This window comes from Hyperoodon ampullatus, assembly GCF_949752795.1.
Source record: "Hyperoodon ampullatus genome assembly, chromosome: 4".
Classification (NCBI taxonomy): domain Eukaryota; kingdom Metazoa; phylum Chordata; class Mammalia; order Artiodactyla; family Ziphiidae; genus Hyperoodon; species Hyperoodon ampullatus.
In genome coordinates this window covers 26,567,064-26,584,135 of record NC_136917.1, presented here as the reverse complement: position 1 = coordinate 26,584,135, position 17,072 = coordinate 26,567,064, and the positions used below count along the sequence as shown (strand labels likewise).

At 59.9% G+C, this 17,072-nt stretch overlaps 1 protein-coding gene across 1 annotated transcript; it reads right to left on the bottom strand.

The window, feature by feature from the left end:
* Nucleotides 1-2,219: 2,219 nt before the first annotated feature.
* ATP8B3 (ATPase phospholipid transporting 8B3) lies at nt 2,220-13,198 on the bottom strand (the record flags this gene model as incomplete). Its single annotated transcript, XM_079701440.1, is given in 17 exon segments — nt 2,220-2,504; nt 2,508-3,101; nt 4,359-4,486; nt 4,713-4,851; nt 5,025-5,264; nt 5,410-5,493; nt 6,135-6,223; nt 6,847-7,005; nt 9,443-9,525; nt 9,920-9,990; nt 10,094-10,166; nt 10,587-10,648; nt 10,976-11,074; nt 12,058-12,171; nt 12,581-12,661; nt 12,665-12,672; nt 13,150-13,198. Coding segments are annotated over 17 exon segments (2,358 nt in total).
* Between the last annotated feature and the right edge of the window lie 3,874 nt (nt 13,199-17,072).

The following is a 17,072-nucleotide window of genomic DNA, read 5'->3' as shown; positions in this document are numbered from 1 at the left end:
GGCGTTTACAGATTTCTTATTTCAATGAGTCCTTTAGGAAAGAGAGGAGAGAGAGAGCGTTGGATACCTTTCTGTTCTCTGGCGTGTTCTGTTTCTCGTTTTTTGGAGTCATGTCTTATAAGAGTATTTATTATTCTATGTGTTCTGTGTTCAAATGTAATTTAAGGAAAAAAAAAAGGAAGAAAAATGAAAAAAAAAGAATGGAATTTGATTTGATGCATGACTAATGTACTTTTTCTTGAAGATAATGTACTAGGTGGAAGGGTGGGGGTGGGGCGGGGCCGCTGGGCCGGAGCCCTGGGATTCCGTGTCGCATCTTGTGTTTCATGCCCCAGTCGGTGCTGTTCGGTGCTCCTCGGCACTGCTCTGTGTTACTTTCCCCCCTTTCCAAGGATCTGTGTCCAGCTGGTGGTGGGTGGACGGGCCTCAGGTGGAGAAGGAAGGCGGCTGGTGGCGGGGCCTCCAGCTCCTGGCACCAGAGTCCCTTCGGGTCCTGGTCCTGGGGCACCAGTGGGCGTCACTGCCACCTCGGGCCCCCCGCCCGGTCGGTCGGTCTCACGTTAGCATGATTTCCCAAGTGTCTTGTTCAGAGGAGACAGACAATCAGCCAATTCGAGTCTTGTCGCCTAGGTTGGTGGGGGGCAGGGTGTACCCCAACTTCCTCAGATCTGAAGCGCCCTCCTGAGACAACCCCCCCAAGGCAGGCACCTGCCCGGGCTCCACCCAGACGCCCCAGCCCCGGCCTTCACCTTTCTGTGTGGCCTGGGAGGTAGGGGGTGCACACCTGTGGAGCCCTCCCTCCCAGCCCCCACTGGTACCCAGAGAACAAAGGGGCCCCCAAAAAAATCATGAAAGGGGGCTCTGGGACAGTCTCCCGGACTGTGACTCTTCTGCCACAGGGCCCACGCTCCCACCAGGAGAGAGCCCACTTTCCAGGACAGGCCCCAGGTAAGGTAGGTTTGGGTGGCCAAAGGGGATCCCTCTCACCCTGAAGGACAGAAGGCCCAAGTTTGGAGGGCTGGACCTGGGGGGCGCAGGTTCAACCCACCTGCAATGAGACGGGGTGGGGGCATGTTCCGGGGCCCCTGCACCGGCTGGAACTGGGGCCACTCACATTCTTGGCCCAAAGCAGTTTCAGCCACACCAGCCCATCAGCTCCCTGGGCTCCTCCTGTATCCCTGGCAGGCCCCCCAAGGGCTGGTCTTTGGGGGGATTGTCTCCACCAGGGGTGAGGGGGGCCAAGAGGCCACGGGGCCCTGAGTGTGTAACCACAACTGGACACTAGGGCTGCTGTCAGGGGACACACGATTTGGGTCATCCAAAGTCCTCCCCCGAACCCCCAGGGCTAGAGGGAACAGAGGCCCCCTCCACCCTACCCTCAGGCGACAGGCTTAAAAGTTTAAAAAAATATATCATCATCGTTGTGAATCATTGCTGTGCTGGATTTGTTGTTTTGTTTCCCTCCAATAAATTATTTTCTAGTCACTCACCTGGGCTTGTGCCTTTGCTGAATGGGGGGGAGGGGCTGGTGCAGGAAAGGGAGGCATGGGGCTCACCCTCCATGAAAGAGGAAGGGGAGGAGGGAAAGTGGAAGCGGGCCTCTCCCAGCCCACCCTTCTCCGCTCTGAACTCAGCCCTCCCTGAGCCCCTGCCCCGACAGGGCTCCACCCTCCACAGGGCCTTTGGGCCACCTGAGCCTCAGGATCTTGCTGGGCTCTGCTTCTGAGGTGTCACTGACCACTGCCTTCCGGAGCCTAAAGTGTAAGGTGGTTTGTTTGAGAAGAAACCAGGGCAGCCCAGTGGAGGAAAAGGCTGGGTGGTGTCAGGACTGGACCTTATAAACTGCCCTGAGATAGGCCAGCAGGCTGCAGGCAGGAAGCCAGGGCTGGTAAGCAGAGTCTGCTCAGCACCTTTCTCCCTTCTGAGAGCAATAAAGCTTTTATCCACATTATCTACCCCAGGGTAAAGAAAAAAACCCAAAGAAACCCAGCTTTCCCTGCAAATCCCCCATCAGGCCACTAGAGGTCAGTGTTTTGATTTTTAAAACCAGAAAAGAACTATTCCATGGGACATCACAGAAAGAAGTATAGGAAGAGAGAGCCTCAAGGAGACCTGGGGTCAGACAGACCGTGGTTTATTAGAGAAAGAAGAGCAGGTGGAGCCCCTGTCTTTGGGGGAAGGCCACATGATGCCGGGTGACACTTACTAAGCCTGGGCAATCACTGCTGTTCCTCAGGCGAGGGCGGCAGCCCTGCCAGATCAGGTGGAGTTTGACCCTCGCTGGGCCCTGGCAGCCACTCCATGGGCAACGGCTGCTTCTCCACAGGTGAGGGCTTCACCTCCATTGGCTGCTCGCTGGTGGATGATCCTCTCGCAGTTGGTGGTGGAGTTTCCATCAGAGCAGTGAGGTTCGAGTTGGAAACTGGCACCGTCCCCTCCTTGGGGGGCCCGGGCTCCTTTTGTCGGGTGTATGGCCAGTTCTTCCAGGACAGTTTCTGGATCTTTCAGAGGGATGTCTTCTCCTGCAAGTGTGCTGACTGGCTCTTCAAAGACAGCTGGCTTGAAGGAAGCATCTGGCTCTCCTCCGCTGATAGTGGTGTCTCCTTGGTTGGTGGCAGACTCTCGGGAGTATATGGCCATGGCTCATATGACAGTGACCTCTCCTGCCTCTTCGGCAACTTCTCCTGGAGAGACCCGGACAGCCGGTTTTGGGTGAGAGAGTGCTGGCTCTCCTGACAAGGAGAGGACTGCCCATCCACAGGCAAGGATGAGCTCACCTCAGAGGCAGGCTGAACGTCCTCAGAGGACACCTTCCCCTGGTGCTGGCGCCTGTTCCTCCCCAGGAACGACATCTTCCTGGGGTACCAGGAGGACTCCTCCATGCTCGAGGGCAGTTCATCAGGTGGCCTCGTGTGATCAACCAGCATGTCGCTGTTGACCCCTGGTGACCTCCGCAGAATTGTGCCCTGCGTGATGAGGCCCGCATAGCCCTCCCAGTGGGAGAAGGCATAGCTGGAGCGCCGGGTCCATGCCTCCCGGAGGACATGGGGTATGGGCTCCACGGTGATGATCTCCTCACTTGTGGTCTTCTCCTCCTCCTCCTACAGAGCAAAGGGGAAAGCAGGAGTCATCAGCCTCCTAAGCCATGTTGACTGCTTTCGGGTCGCCTGCCCCTCCAGTGGGGGCCAATCAGAGCCCTAGGCCACCATTAACTGGCCAGGCTCTTTCCTACCCAAGTTGACCCAACTGGAGTCCTCCATGCGACCTGACTTTTTTCTCTTTTTCTTTTTCTTTGGCCACACCGCGCAGCATGTGGGATCCTAGTTCCCCAACTAGGGATCGAACCCGTGCCCCTTGCCATGGAAGTGCAGAGTTCTAACCACTGGACCCCCAGGGAAGTCCCATGGGACGTGACTTTGGACCAGCCAATCAGATTCCTTCCCTAGGACCTGACTTTGGATGAGCCAATCAGAGTCTGGGGCAGCCCAATGTCCAGCCTGTGTGGCTGAAGGTGGCAGGTTTGTGGCCATGTCCTAGTCCATCATTCCAGTCAATTCTGGGGCCCAGCCCAGCTGTGACCCATCCTTCTAGATTCTGATTCCATGAGCCAGTGAGTCCTCTCCCCCACCTTTTTTCACTGTGGTAGTAAAATACACATAACATAAAATGTACCATTTCAACCATTTTTAAGTGCACAGCTCAGTGGCATTAAGCACATTCACACTGTGGTACAACCGTCCCCGCCATCATCTCCAGAACTTTCTCATCTTCCCAAACTGAAGCTCTGTCCCCAAGAAACACTGACTCCCCACCCCCCCACCCCCTGGCCGCCACCATCTACTTCCTGTCTCTATGGATGTGACTCCCCCAGGGACGCCCTGTGAGTGGGATCAGACAGTATCTGTCCTTCTGTGTCTGGTTTATCTCACTGAGCATCATGTCCTCAGGTTCATCCACATCGTAGTAGGTGTCAGAACCTCCATCCTTTTTAATACTAGTATTCTTCTGTGTGTCTATATCACATTTTGTTTATCCATCATCTGCCGACAAGCACTGGGGTTACTCCTAAGTCCCCCTTTTGCCTGCCCCATTTCCAAGTCATTCCTGTCACCTCGACCCCCAAGCCCTAGTTACTTCCTGGCGGAAGTCTGACGTCGCCAGCACTGGCCTTTTGCGTGCTTCCACTGCCTCCACCCCAGGAAGTGCGGCCTCCCCTCTGGCCCCCCTGGGGGCACTGGGTGTGTGTCTGGTCTCCATCCCTGTACCCCCAGCTCTGCGTCTCTGTCGAGTCCCCGGCTCCCAGCTCAGGCTCCAGCTGCCGGGGTCCCACATATGCGGTGGGTACCCCCGCCCCTCACCTTGGGCCGTGGCTTCTGGAGGGCTTGGTAAATGATGTGGAAGGCCAGCACGGGCAGGGTGTTCAATGACATGTTCAGCAGGGTCACCAGCAGGATGGGGGGCTGGGACAGTACGCTGAGGTCAGCATCTGGTGACAGGGCGGGGTCGTGAATGGCCTGGGGTGTAGCCTCCCCCCCAACACCCCATCTCCTTCCCCTCCCTTTACCCCAGGGATGCCTTTGTGAAAATTCCCAAAAGACACCGACATCCCCTGCACACACAAACCCCCACCTGCATGGCCAAGGAGACCGAGGTTCAGAGAGGGTGCTCCGACTGGGGTCCCCCCAACTGCCCCGTCCTTGCTGGGGGCTCACACAGAAATGGGAAGGTCTTGGGGGAGACCTTGAAGAGCCAGATGCTCTGGGTGAGCCAGGTCATGACCGCATAGAAGCAGAGGCTGAAGAAAATGGCCAGCACAGACAGGACGGTCCAGTACTTGGTGATGAGGATGATCTGAACAGGAAGGGGGCGTTAAAGGAGGGGGGCCAGGAACCCCGGGGTGGCTCTCCGTGGGGAGGGTGGCGGCCCAGCCCCTGGGGCCCGTGAAGGGGCAGGTCACTGAGCGGGAAGACCTCAGTGCCTGTCTGAGGTCCCCGGGGGTGGGGTGGGCAGGCAGCCATGCCTACCTCCATGGTGATGGACAGCAGTCCCGACAGGGCCACGATCACCGCGAAAGACTGGTAGTCACTGAAGCTGACAGGCCCAGCTGAGTCACGGCTGATCCACAGGGTCATGAAGAAGTTGACCAGGGACGTGGCCGTGCCGTGGGCAATGGCTTGGAGAAAGACCCAGTAGTTGAAGAGCTTGTCCTTCTGGCCCGCCATATACAGCTCGGGCAACTCCAGGCTCCGCTCGGCGCTCACGTCCTGTTGAGTTTGCAGTGGGGAGGCCGGCTCTCTAGGGACCAGGTGGGGACGTCCCCCACCCCACCCCAGTCCCCCAGAAAGAGAAGGTGGGGCAGAGACAGGACCATCTACAGAGAAGCAGGAGGCAAGACATGCAGCTGCTCACCTGCTCGAAGAGCCCAATGTAGAGAACCGGGAGGGTGGTGTAGAGCAGGCTGAAGAACGCCAGGAACCAGCCTTCATACAGAGGCTGCGTGTGGGGTGGGGGAGGGGGGAGAGGGGAGGGAGAATGAGGTGAGCCTTCAGAGCCAAATGGCCAGAAACAGAAACCAGCCTTTACCTGAGGAAACCCACCCAAGCTAGGTCGGCACCTGGAGAGGATTCCAGGTGATTTCGAAAGTCAAGCTGCAAGCAAGCTTGGGGCTAAGATCAGGGCCACATTAAGCGATAAAGACTGAAAGATAAAAGGCAGAGAGAAAAACCATGGTCTAATTCTTTTATTTTTTGCGGTACCTGGGCCTCTCACTGCTGTGGCCTCTCCCGTTGCGGAGCACAGGCTCCGGACACGCAGGCTCAGCGGCCATGGCTCACGGGCCCAGCCGCTCCGTGGCATGTGGGATCTTCCCGGACCGGGGCACGAACCCGTGTCCCCTGCATCGTCAGGTGGACTCTCAACCACTGCGCCACCAGGGAAGCCCTCAAATGGTCATTTTAAGAAAACATTCTCTGGCCCGCAGACCTGTCTGTAGGATCGGGCTGCATATTTGGCAGAGGAGGGAAACTGAGGCCTGGAAGATGACAGCCGGGGCTTCTGTATATGGAGTGGGGCCTCTCCCTCCCCTCCTCCGCGTCCCTCTCCCCAGCCCGGGGCAGGGGCTCTGAGGAGCTCACCAGGACCACCAGTCTGTTCATCAGATGGTCTATCTTGGTTCTCTTCAGATGGATCTTGCCACAGTTCTTCATGATCTTTGTGTCAAAACCTGCAGGGTTTCCATGCATCCATCCATCCATCCATCTCTCCATGCATCCATGCATGCATCCATCTATCCATGCATGCATCCATCTGTCCATCCATCTCTCCATGCATCCATGCATGCATCCATCTATCCATGCATGCATCCATGCATGCATCTATCTATCCATGCATGCATCCATCTGTCCATCCATCTCTCCATGCATCCATGCATGCATGCATCTATCCATGCATGCATCCATGCATGCATCTATCCATGCATGCATCCATCTGTCCATCCATCCATCCATTTATCCATCCGCTCTTCCATCTACTCATCCATCCACCCGTCCTCCATCCCTCTGTCACCCCCCCACCCAACCATCCACCTGCCCAGCCACCCATCCTTCCGTCTACTACAGGCACCCCATTTTTCCCAGTCAAAACAAAGGTGCTGGCTCAACTTGTCCATTTCCCCAGTTTCAGAACCGAGCATGCAGAGAAACCACGCCAGGAGCCCCTCATCACACAGCAGCAGACATGCAGCGGCCATGCCTGGCCATGTGACCTCTTGCCACTGACTTCAGGGTTCTCACCCACCCACCCCTGACCTGGACGGTGCACGCCCCAGGGTCCCTGGAGTGACTGTACCGGCGTAGATGACCAGTCCATCGCAGGTGTCCATGTTCCGGATCTTGCAGCCGCACAGGAGGATGTTGCCGCTATCCAGGGGATATTTCTTGCCCTTCCACTCCAGGCACCCCACAGAGTGGTGCATCCGGCTGTTGGGTTCCTCACACACCACTTTGCCTAGGGGCGAGCCAGCGGTCAGGGAGCCTCGCGCATAGCTGGGCTCGGCCACCCCTCTCCAATGTGGGGTTGGAGCGGGGGGGGACTCAGAGAATGTTCCTGTCACTCTCTGGCCGGGGCCACCCTCACAGGCCCTACCCTGCCCCAAACCTGACCCGCTGACACCTCCACCCCCACCACGCGGCCTCCTCCTGGATGCTCCAAAGCTGGCCATTCCCTGCCTCAGGAGCTTTATGTGTGCTATTCCCTGTGGTTGCAATCATACCTCCTCAGGGAAGCTCTCCTTGATCCTCCAGCCAGATCAGGTACCTCCCCCCATTAAGCCCCTCCCCGTGGTTGCAATCCTGGGATGTCACCAGATATTAATGTCTATGAGGTTCCTGAGTGCAGGTGCCAGCCTTGTCTCAGTTGAGCTGGGGACCCCAGGGCCCAGCCCAGCACCTGGCACTTACTAGTTCTCAGTAAATGTGTGAGGAGGGAAGGAAGGAAGGGATGCCCCCATCCGGTACCCTAAACCACAGGGGCCAAATGCAGGGCACAGCGTAGAGTTCCCCAGCAGGCAGAAGGGGAGGGCCTGCCCCCATCACCCTGAGAAAGTGCTACCACTGGCCTCACTTGCGTTTGACAAAACCCATCCAGGATGCAAAGGCTGGCCCCTGGCAGCATCTGGCGGGGTAGGGGCTGGGACCCCAGAAGGGAGTCCGCTGGGGGCCATGGGGCTGCTTCTGAATGACCCTCACCTGCTCCACCCCTTCCTTCTCAGGGTGCAGAGCCTGAGTCTGTCCTGAACGTAGAAATGAAAGCTGTCTGGGTGGGTGGGGGAGGGCAAAGGACTACGGAGGAGCCACAGGGCAAGCCCACGCCACTCGCCACCCATCTGAACCTCGGTCCCCTCCTCTGGCAAATGGGGCCACGCCTTGCAGGAATTCTGGGGCAGCTGGGCCAGGTCGGGACGCAGAGAGAGCCGTCGGGATGGGAAGGCCTTTCCCCAGATTCATGAGCAGACATGCAACCAGTGTGGATGTTGGGAGCAGAGAGGCTGTGGTTGGAGAGAAGGGCTCTGGTCTGCTCCAGAACCAATTAGAGTAACTTGCCTCTGCAACATGACAGGGGAATAATGATAAAAATGACAATCATTTTTAAAAAGTATCCCCTCGCTGGGCCCTGGCAAACAGTAACTGGATCCCTAGTGTGAAACGGTGTGAAATGTCATACTTTCCTGGTGGAAAATAAGAAACCTGGAGGTGGAGGATGGTTCCTGTTCCCATGGGCCTCTCCCACCATGCGGGTGAGTTGCTAGCCAGTGTACACAGGCTGCCTTTTTTTTTTTTTTCCTGGCCATGCCGCACAGCTTGCGGGATCTTAGTTCCCCGACCAGGGATTGAACCCAGGCCCGGGCACTGAAAGCGCCGAGTCCTAACCACTGGACCACCAGGGAATTCCCACAGGCTGCCTTTTTTTTTTTTTTTTAATTTATTTATTTTTGGCTGTGTTGGGTCTTCGTTGCTGCGTGCGGGCTTTTCTCTAGTTGTGGTGCGCGGGCTTCTTATTGCGGTGGTTTCTCTTGTTGCGGAGCATGGGCTCCAGGCACGTGGGCTTCAGTAGCTGTGGTGCACGGGCTCAGTTGCTCCGTGGCATGTGGGATCCTCCCGGACCAGGGCTTGAACCCGTGTCCCCTGCGTTGGCAGGCAGACTCCCAACCACTGCGCCACCAGGGAAGCCCAGGCTGCCTTTTTGTATAAACAACCGAAAGCGTTTGCTTTGAAGTGTGTTAAAATAAAATGTAACACTTGATAAAATGCCCAGCACAGGGGCTTCCCTGGTGGCGCAGTGGTTGAGAATCTGCCTGCTAATGCAGGGGACACGGGTTCGAGCCCTGGTCTGGGAGGATCCCACATGCCACGGAGCAACTACGCCCGTGAGCCACAACTACTGAGCCTGCGCGTCTGGAGCCTGTGCTCCGCAACAAGAGAGGCTGCGATAGTGAGAGGCCCGCGTACCGCGATGAAGGGTGGCCCCCGCTTGCCACAACTAGAGAAAAGCCCATGCACAGAAATGAAGACCCAATGCAGCCAAAAATAAATAAATTAATTAATAAACTCCTACCCCCAACATCTTAAAAAAAAAAAAATGCCCAGCACATTTCGTAATAACAACAGAAAATGCCTCCACTGTTGCATCGATTTAAGGGATTTGATATGGGCCTGGAATAAGCCCATCTCTTAAAAGCTATCCCAATCCCAACGGTCTGGGCATAAACGAGACAAGGGACAACGCAGGAGAACAGGCTGTGCCCATCTGGATGCCAGAAGCCACCCAACACACCCCACTGCACCCCATTACCATCCCCCACCCAAGCAAGTGGGAAGCCTGTGCTCCCACCGCTCGGGGGCGCATACAGGGCCCAGAGCGGGTGGATGGCTCTGCCAGTTCCCACCTTGGAAGGACGCCATCTTCCTTATACTGGTCAGCTCGTGGTGGGTGATCGTTGGGGCCTGCCTGAACTTTAAGTTGGTCTCCCTTGGTGACGAGAAGGGGAGCGAGGTGAAAGGTGGGGACAGACAGCGCCCAGGCAAGTCGTCCCCAGCCTCCTTTCAGAGCCCCTCCAGCATTTTCCCCTAGCACCCATTGTGTACCAGCTGCCAAGCACAAGGCTGAGGCCCAGAGACGGAGAGGGCCTTGCCCCAGGTCACACAGCGCGTTTGCCAACGGGCTGAGGCCAAACCCTAGCCCTTCTTGCTTTGGCACCTGGCACCCAGTGGGGCTTCCAGAAATACTGGTGCATCTTATTGCCCCTGCTGGCTCGCAGGCACCCCCCCAATCCATGCTCCCAGGGCAAAGGACCACAATATCCAAGTGGGCTGGGCAAGCAGCCCCCAGGCCCTTGAAAGCCCTAGTGATGACCTGGTCTCACCCGTCGATGTCAGCCGTCTCCACGTAGCACAAGCTGCTGGGCTCCGTGCTGGCCAGCAAGACCAAGTCGGCCTGGGGTGGGGAGCGGGGTGGGAGGAGACGGTGTTGCACGGTGGGGGCAGTGGGGAGGAGGAAGACCGGTCGGGGGCGGCCCTGACCCCTGGAGCCCGCCAACCGGGACGATGCTGTCTTCGTGCAGACAGACCATGTCTCCTACACACAGATTCTTCCACTTTCTCCACAGGAAGCTGCGCGGGTGCAGGAGGCAGGGGTGAAGGGGGGGAGGGGGGTCCTCCCAGCCCCCACCCACCTGCCCTGGGGGCTTAGCCTTGACCGCCCCCTCCTCCCAGGTTCCAAGCCCCTTCAGACCTTCCCGCCCTCCCCTTGGGCTGAACGCTCAGCTCCACGAGGGTGAACACTTGGGTCTTCAGCCTCTGTCGCTTCACAGGGCCCACCCCAGGCCTGGTAGACAGCAGGCGCCGAATAAGTGCTGGCCTGGGTTGCCCCCTACCCCCACCCCGCCGTCAGACCCAACCGGGACGTCCGGGAGCATGGAAGGTGCTGGACCATCTTCCGGGCACCCTCCCCTGTGGTGTCCATCCATCCCCCTCTGTGCTGGGGTCCCCCCGCCTGGGGATGGACCCCGCGCCCGGCTGCCGTGGCCTCACCTCTTCCCCATCAGGATCTGGCATGGCCTGTTGTTAATGTTCCTGTCGCTCCTGTGTCGCCCCTGGGCCGACAGGGGCGTAGGTCAGAGCGATGGGGCTGCCCCCCACGCTGCCCAGGTGACCGTACAGACTCAGGTGCCTCACTAGCAAGCCCACACCCCGCTGTGTCCGTCCAGCGACCCTGCCCTCAGGAGGGCGGGGCCAGAGGCAGAAGGAGGGCAGTTTCCTGCCTCTGCCGCCCGCGTCGACACCAAGGTGACCTCATCGTCCCCTGCCCCTTGTGGCCACAAGGCACGATGGACGCTGCAGCCCACCGGGGCTGCCCGGGCCGACCTTCCTCCCGCCGTGCCCAGGAGTCCTGAGGCCTCGGCTGCCCCCGCCCCATTCACAATGTCATCCACCAGGTCTCGGGTGGCCCGGATGGTGAGGAGGCCGACAAGCGGGGAGAACAGAGTGAGCCAAGGCAGCATGGAGATCTCGGGGATGCCCTGACACGGGATGGGGCGCGGGGGTCATGCCGGCCCACCGTCCTGGGTGCCCCTGCCCTGCCCCCGCCCACACGCCCAGCAGCCCAACCCGGCATCATGTGTTCTGACCTCGGTCCCTCTCCCTACCCAGACCTCCTCCCCAGCAATGCCTTCTCCTCTCCCCTCCACGCCCCGCTCCTACGTTCTCTCCTCCAGGAAGCCTTCCCAACCCCAAGCTTGTTCCCTCCTCAGGGCCTTGGCTCTCTCTGGCTCCCCTCCCTGTAACCCTCAGGTCTGAGCTCCCAGTGGCCCCTAAACCAGTCTGGGTGGGGGTCCCTGTCCCCTTCACTGGTCCCCACCATGTGGTTTAATGACAGTCACCTCCTGCACTCCCTGGGCCACCTGAAGACAGGGGCTAGGGCCACTGCTGGGTCCCCAGTACCCAGAATAGGACCTGCATACAGTAGGTGTTCAATAAAAGCTTATCGGATCAACGGATAAAAGCAGAGTGTCTCATTTCACTCAGAACAGAATGAGAAACTGGGTGCGGTTGGGGTGCTCTGGAAACTGCCCATCCCTCACCCATCTCCACCCATGACCGGCCTGATGCCAGGAAGTGACCCGGCAGGTCCCAAGAACCTGATCCTTCCTCCTGGCCCTCTGGGATCAGCTCAGCCTGCTGGGGCCAAAGGGGTCAGGAGGTCTCCTCAGAACTGGAGGGGCCACCCATGCACCCTCAGCATCCAACATATATTGAGCGCTTCCTGTGTGCCAGGCCCTGGGCTGGGCAGTGGGGACCCAGCCATGAGGGTGCTCCCAGTGTGAGGGGGGCCAGACACTGACCCACCAGCCACACAGACAAACACAGGGTAGGACCACCTTGGGTCTACAGAGCCACGTGGGAAGGTGGGAAGGGAGGGCTTCCTGGAGGAGGTGGCTCGAGCAGGTAGAAGGAGTGGAGTGGGCACAGACACTGACCCCTGGGGCTGCCCCACCCGCCCCACCTGGAGGATGATGATGAGAAGGAAGTAGAGGTTGGACATGCAGTGGAACTGCTCGTACAGGTTCAAGGGCAGGAAGGAGAAGACGTTGTACTTGGCCGTGTGGATGACGTTCCTCTGGGACAAGAGCCGGCAGCCGGCATGGGGGCGCCGCCCAGGAGGTCCCGGGTTCCCACCCAGCCCCATCCGCCTCCCCCTTCCCTCTGGCCATGACCAGCGCGCATGCAGACCCAGTGAGCCGAGCTGTGACCCCAGGACTCCCCGTGTGAGACGCAGGCAGGGGGTTTCGGGTAGAGCCCAATGGACATGCCGTACCGTGAAGGTTGCCTAGTAACTTACTTAGGGCAGAGGAGACACGCGAAGCGCCAGCACCCCCATGACTCGGCGAGGGCGGCGCTACGGTCCTCAGGACTAAGTGGACTGACCCAGCATGCAGAGCTTGGGTGGCAGGTCCCAAAGGCCCGCGGGGGCAGGGTGGGGGTGGAGACGGGGGAGGCCTGCGCCGTGGGGGCCTGGGCCTGCCCACCTTGTACCTCTTCCTCTGCCAGCACAGGAAGACCTTCTCCTTGAACTGGTTGTTGTAGGACCGGTTGTTGGCTTGCACCTCCTAGGTGAACTCTGAGGCCCGAGAGGACAAACACGGGCTAACGACACCCCGGAGGAGGGCTAAGGGGCCTCCTGGGGATCCAGCCGGTAAACAGATGAGAGGGCCCACGCGGCCCCTGCACAACAGTAGGCGCTCGGGGAGCCCAGGTGGATCTGAGCATCCGGCTCCCCTTGAGCCAATCCCTAGGCCCTGGGAGACCCACTCACGCACATTCCTTCTAAAGAGGAGTAAACTGAGGCCCAGGGACGGCGCCGAGGTGTCCGAGGCTCAACTCCCTGCCCAGATAGTTCTGGGCTCACAGGCCCACAAATCCTGAGTCCACCTTTCAGTGATAGGATTTTGAACTCTTTGTAACCCACTGAGAACCCCACGCTAGGCCTCCGGTCTCCCCACTTCAGTCACTGCACTCTAACGCCCCTTGTCGGGGTCCCCCTGGCACCGCCCCCCCCTACCGCGAGCCCTGCGCCCGCGCTTGGCCGAACACGCACCTGAGTTCCTCTCCTCCTCAAGGTCTTCTCGGTACGTGAGGCTGCCCATGCTGGTGGGGCTGTCGAGGAGAGGGGTCTGAGGTCACACTGGCGGCCGGACAGTGCCCACCACTCCACCTTCTTTGAAATGTCACTTCCCACGTCCATCTGCTGTCCCCTCCCCAGGCTCTGGAGGTCCAGTCACCAGCTGTGAGTCCTTCCCCGTTACAGCCGGTCACCTGGCCGCTGCTCCCCACCCCCATGGCCCCCCATGGTCGGCCCCCACCACCTCTCCGGGGCCGATCGCACCCACATCCTCCCGGGCCCCCCTGCTGCCCCTCCTGCCCCAATCACCACATGGCACACGATGCTCAGCCTGGTCAGGTGCTCAGTCAATGTTTGTTGACAGACTAAATGGGGCCCCAGGGCTCTCCATCATGTCTCAAAGTGTGTTTGAGGACCAAGGGGCTGAGAGGTCTGAGTGTGGTGTTGGGGCAGGGACCACCAGCCCTCCACAGAGCCCGGAGCCCTCCCACCAGCTAGTTCATGGTCACTCCTAGTCCTTCGATGCCCTTGGCAGCTCCCCAAATGACTCCCACCCCCAGCACTCAGCAGCTCCCTACTCCCCACGCCCTGGCCCCGCTGTTCCCTCTGCCGGGAGCACCATTCCCGCTCGAATGGCCGGAGCCTCCTCACCCTTCCGCTCTCAGCCCCTACTTCTCCTACTGCCCAGCCTTGTTCTGGCGCCTCCTCTGGGCCTCCCCTCTGCCTGTGGGATTCCCCCATCCTAGTTCTGATCACTGGGCTGCCTGCTGAAATTGGAACCTCCCAGGGCAAGAAATGCTGGCGTCTGGGTCACTGGTCCCGGGGCCCGCCCCCAGGGGGAGGGCCTGGCTCAGGGCCAGCTCTGATGCTCCTGGGGGCCCGAGCAAGGCCAGTGCCCATTCACCAGATGAGGAAAAGTGAGGCTCAGGACGAGGCTCATCCCGTGGGGCCAGAGCCGGGATGAGCTCTGGCCCCACCGGAGCCAGAGCCGGGGGAAACGCGGCCGGGGCCAAATGGGGTTAGACGAATGCTGTGGGCCAGAATCCAATCAAAGCGTATCAGGGGGCAGGGACACGCCCTCCCCCCTCGCATTTTCAGCTCACCGGAACGCCCACTACCCCCCGGGAAGCCCTGAGCATTCCCGCAGCGAAGCGGTTCAGGATTCGACGCCCAGCCCCCTGGGAAATGCACCTGGAGATCCTGTCCCACACGACACCGGGCGCTCCGGCGCCCGTCCGGACCTTGGCCCACGCGAACCTCTAGGGGGCGACCCCGCCGCCGCGGCTGCGGCCTCCCGCCCTCAGACCGGGCAGAGTCCAGAGAGGGTGCGCGGGCGCCCGGGGACGCACGGCTGCGGGAGCGCCGCCGCTCACCTGCGCGGGCCGGGGCGGTGGGGGGCCGGGCTTCCTGGGGCGGTCCGCAGGCGTCCAGGGCGACGGACGTGGTGGAGCTGTTATCCCGGTGCCAACGGACCTGAAACGGGCCTGAAACGGGCGGCGCGGGCGCGGGGCGGGCCGGGACGGAAGGTTGGGGCCTAGGGGCGGGGCCGGGCAGAATGCAGGGGGCCGAGGGCGGGGCCAGGGTGGAAGGTGGGGCCAGGGTAGAGGGGGCGGGGCGGGACCCCAGGGGTGGGGCCAAGACAAGTAGGGGCGGGACAGAGGCGGGGCCGAGCTGGGCCGCCTCGCCGAACAGGGCCAAAGGGGCGGGGCCTAAGGCGGGACCGAGCGGGACCTCGAGGAGCTGGGGCGGGATGGAGGAGTCTTAATCTGGGCCTGGGTATTAAGGGGCCAGTTGCTGGCGGGGGTGGCCTGGACCCGGCTGAAGCTGGGCGGGGCCGGATGTGTTGGTGGGAGACGCTAGGGGCGGAGAAAGGACGCAGAGGAAATCGCAGGTATGCGGGGCGTGAGTCTGAGCTGTGTGCGCGTTCCAGTTCAGCGAGCATGTCGTACGCGCAGGTACAGTGTTGGGCGCCGGGCTGGGGGAGGCTGTTAGAACCACCGAGATCATCCCGCCAGGAAGAAGCCCACAGGGTTCTAGCCCGGTGTGTGTCTACCCAGCGCGCGGCCGGGACTCCGGGGGCCTTCCTGGAGGTGGTGACAGGGGTGGGAGACAACGATGAGGCTGGGGCAGCGTCCAGGCCGGAGATGGGGGACTTGAGCCAGGGTGGGGAGGGTGTGTGGGAGGCGCTACTGAAGGTAGGGTCCTCCTAGGAGGGGCAAACTTGGGGGTTCAGGGGAGGTGATTAAGCTCGGTTTTTCATATTCTTTTAGGAACCCTTTGAAGCGCAGAAAGTAGGAAGGTACTGGACACCTCCACCACCCTTTCTCCCCAGCCTCGGGGTTGCTCTCTCCCTCTGGCTCAGCCGCCACCCAACAGACCGAGGGTGCCTGTCTGACTGTGCCCTGCCTGGGGCACGGGCATCCCCTCTGAGCTGATGTTGGGTGAAGGAATGAATGATGGGGATGGTGACAGCACCCAGGAGCTGACCGCCCCCATCACAGCAGCAGCCTCCCACTCCCATTTCTTGGGAAGACCTGCACACCCAGCGGCCTCTGGGGGATGCCAAGTAAACCTCTCCTTTCCTTCATTCACCGGGGAAACGTTCGTCCAGCCCTACCCAGCGGTTACTGAGAAAGACACTGCGGGGATGGGCTTGGACAAACTGCTCTAACAGCCTTTAGGAGACACCTCACCCGGTATGCACCTGTGAGGAGGGCGTCGGGATCGGTTCTCCCCCCTGGGACGGTGACAGAAGGGAGAGGAGTTTCCCAAGCAGTGAGTTTGCAAAGGCTCTTTGGCCTCCAAGAGGCAGCAGTTTCGGCAAGCTGAAAGCTTGCACCCCAGCCCCAACCACCCCCACACCCGGGAGCTCCTCTCCCAACTGCCCAAGGCCTCCCTGGGGCACTCATGCTCTGGGGAGGGGGACAGACCATACAGAAACGGGGCTCCTGGGATGCTGCCTGCATCCTTTCTTTAGAAGAACACTCCTTGTTCACAGAGGGTGGGGGAAAGTCAACTGGTCACAAGAACAGCCCCAGAGGGACACGATGGTGGCAGGGGCCTGACTTCCACCAAGAACCCTCCCCTCAGGGCCCCTGTGGACAGAGAATGTTGCTCACCATCAAGCCTTCTGCCACTGCAGCGCCACCCCCCTTCCCCACAGTGGTGCGCCGTGAGGGGATTCAGGATGGAGAAAAACCAGATACTGGCCCTGGATAGCTGAAGTGCGTATCAAAGGAATGATTTCAGTGAGCCCAGACAGCATCTAGCATCTTCCCATACACAGAAAAAGCACTGCAATCATTAACTAGAGATGTCAGCTTTTTGTGATTAGCAGGAACCTTTCGATGTTTGACTCTATGTTTTTTTTTCAGCAAAAACTCCGAGGAACAGTTCCTCAGAGCTTTATGAGAGGCAATGTCTTGGACTACAGTCCTCAGTAAGTTCCTGGAATAAAACATAACTCACAGCTTTCAGGTCTTGTATTTTTCAGTCGACACCCCCTGGGAACTCTGCAGCCCTGGCTGCTGTGTCCTCATATGGGGGCCTGCCCTCTTGGCCTTTAGCAGAAGCCAGAGGAACTTATGCGGAAATGGAGTGGCAAGGGGGCCTCCTCCAGGCAGCCCTCCTTCCAGCACCTTTGTGCTCCTGCACTGGGACCTGGGGCCCCCCAGCATCTCCCCGACCCACGAGGCTCTTTGGGCTTCACTTTTTGCTTTACCCAGTGGCTGCCTTTCCCTTCCCAAGTTAGCTGCTCAGACAGGGAACATGCAGCGGTGGTCGGGGTCTCCCCACTCCCAGCCCTGTACGCAGGCCCCACCTCATGAGTGGGCAAGGCAACTCCAGTCCCAGGGCCTGGCCGCTGGCCCCACTGTCACGGCACCCTGAGGGGCCGGAAG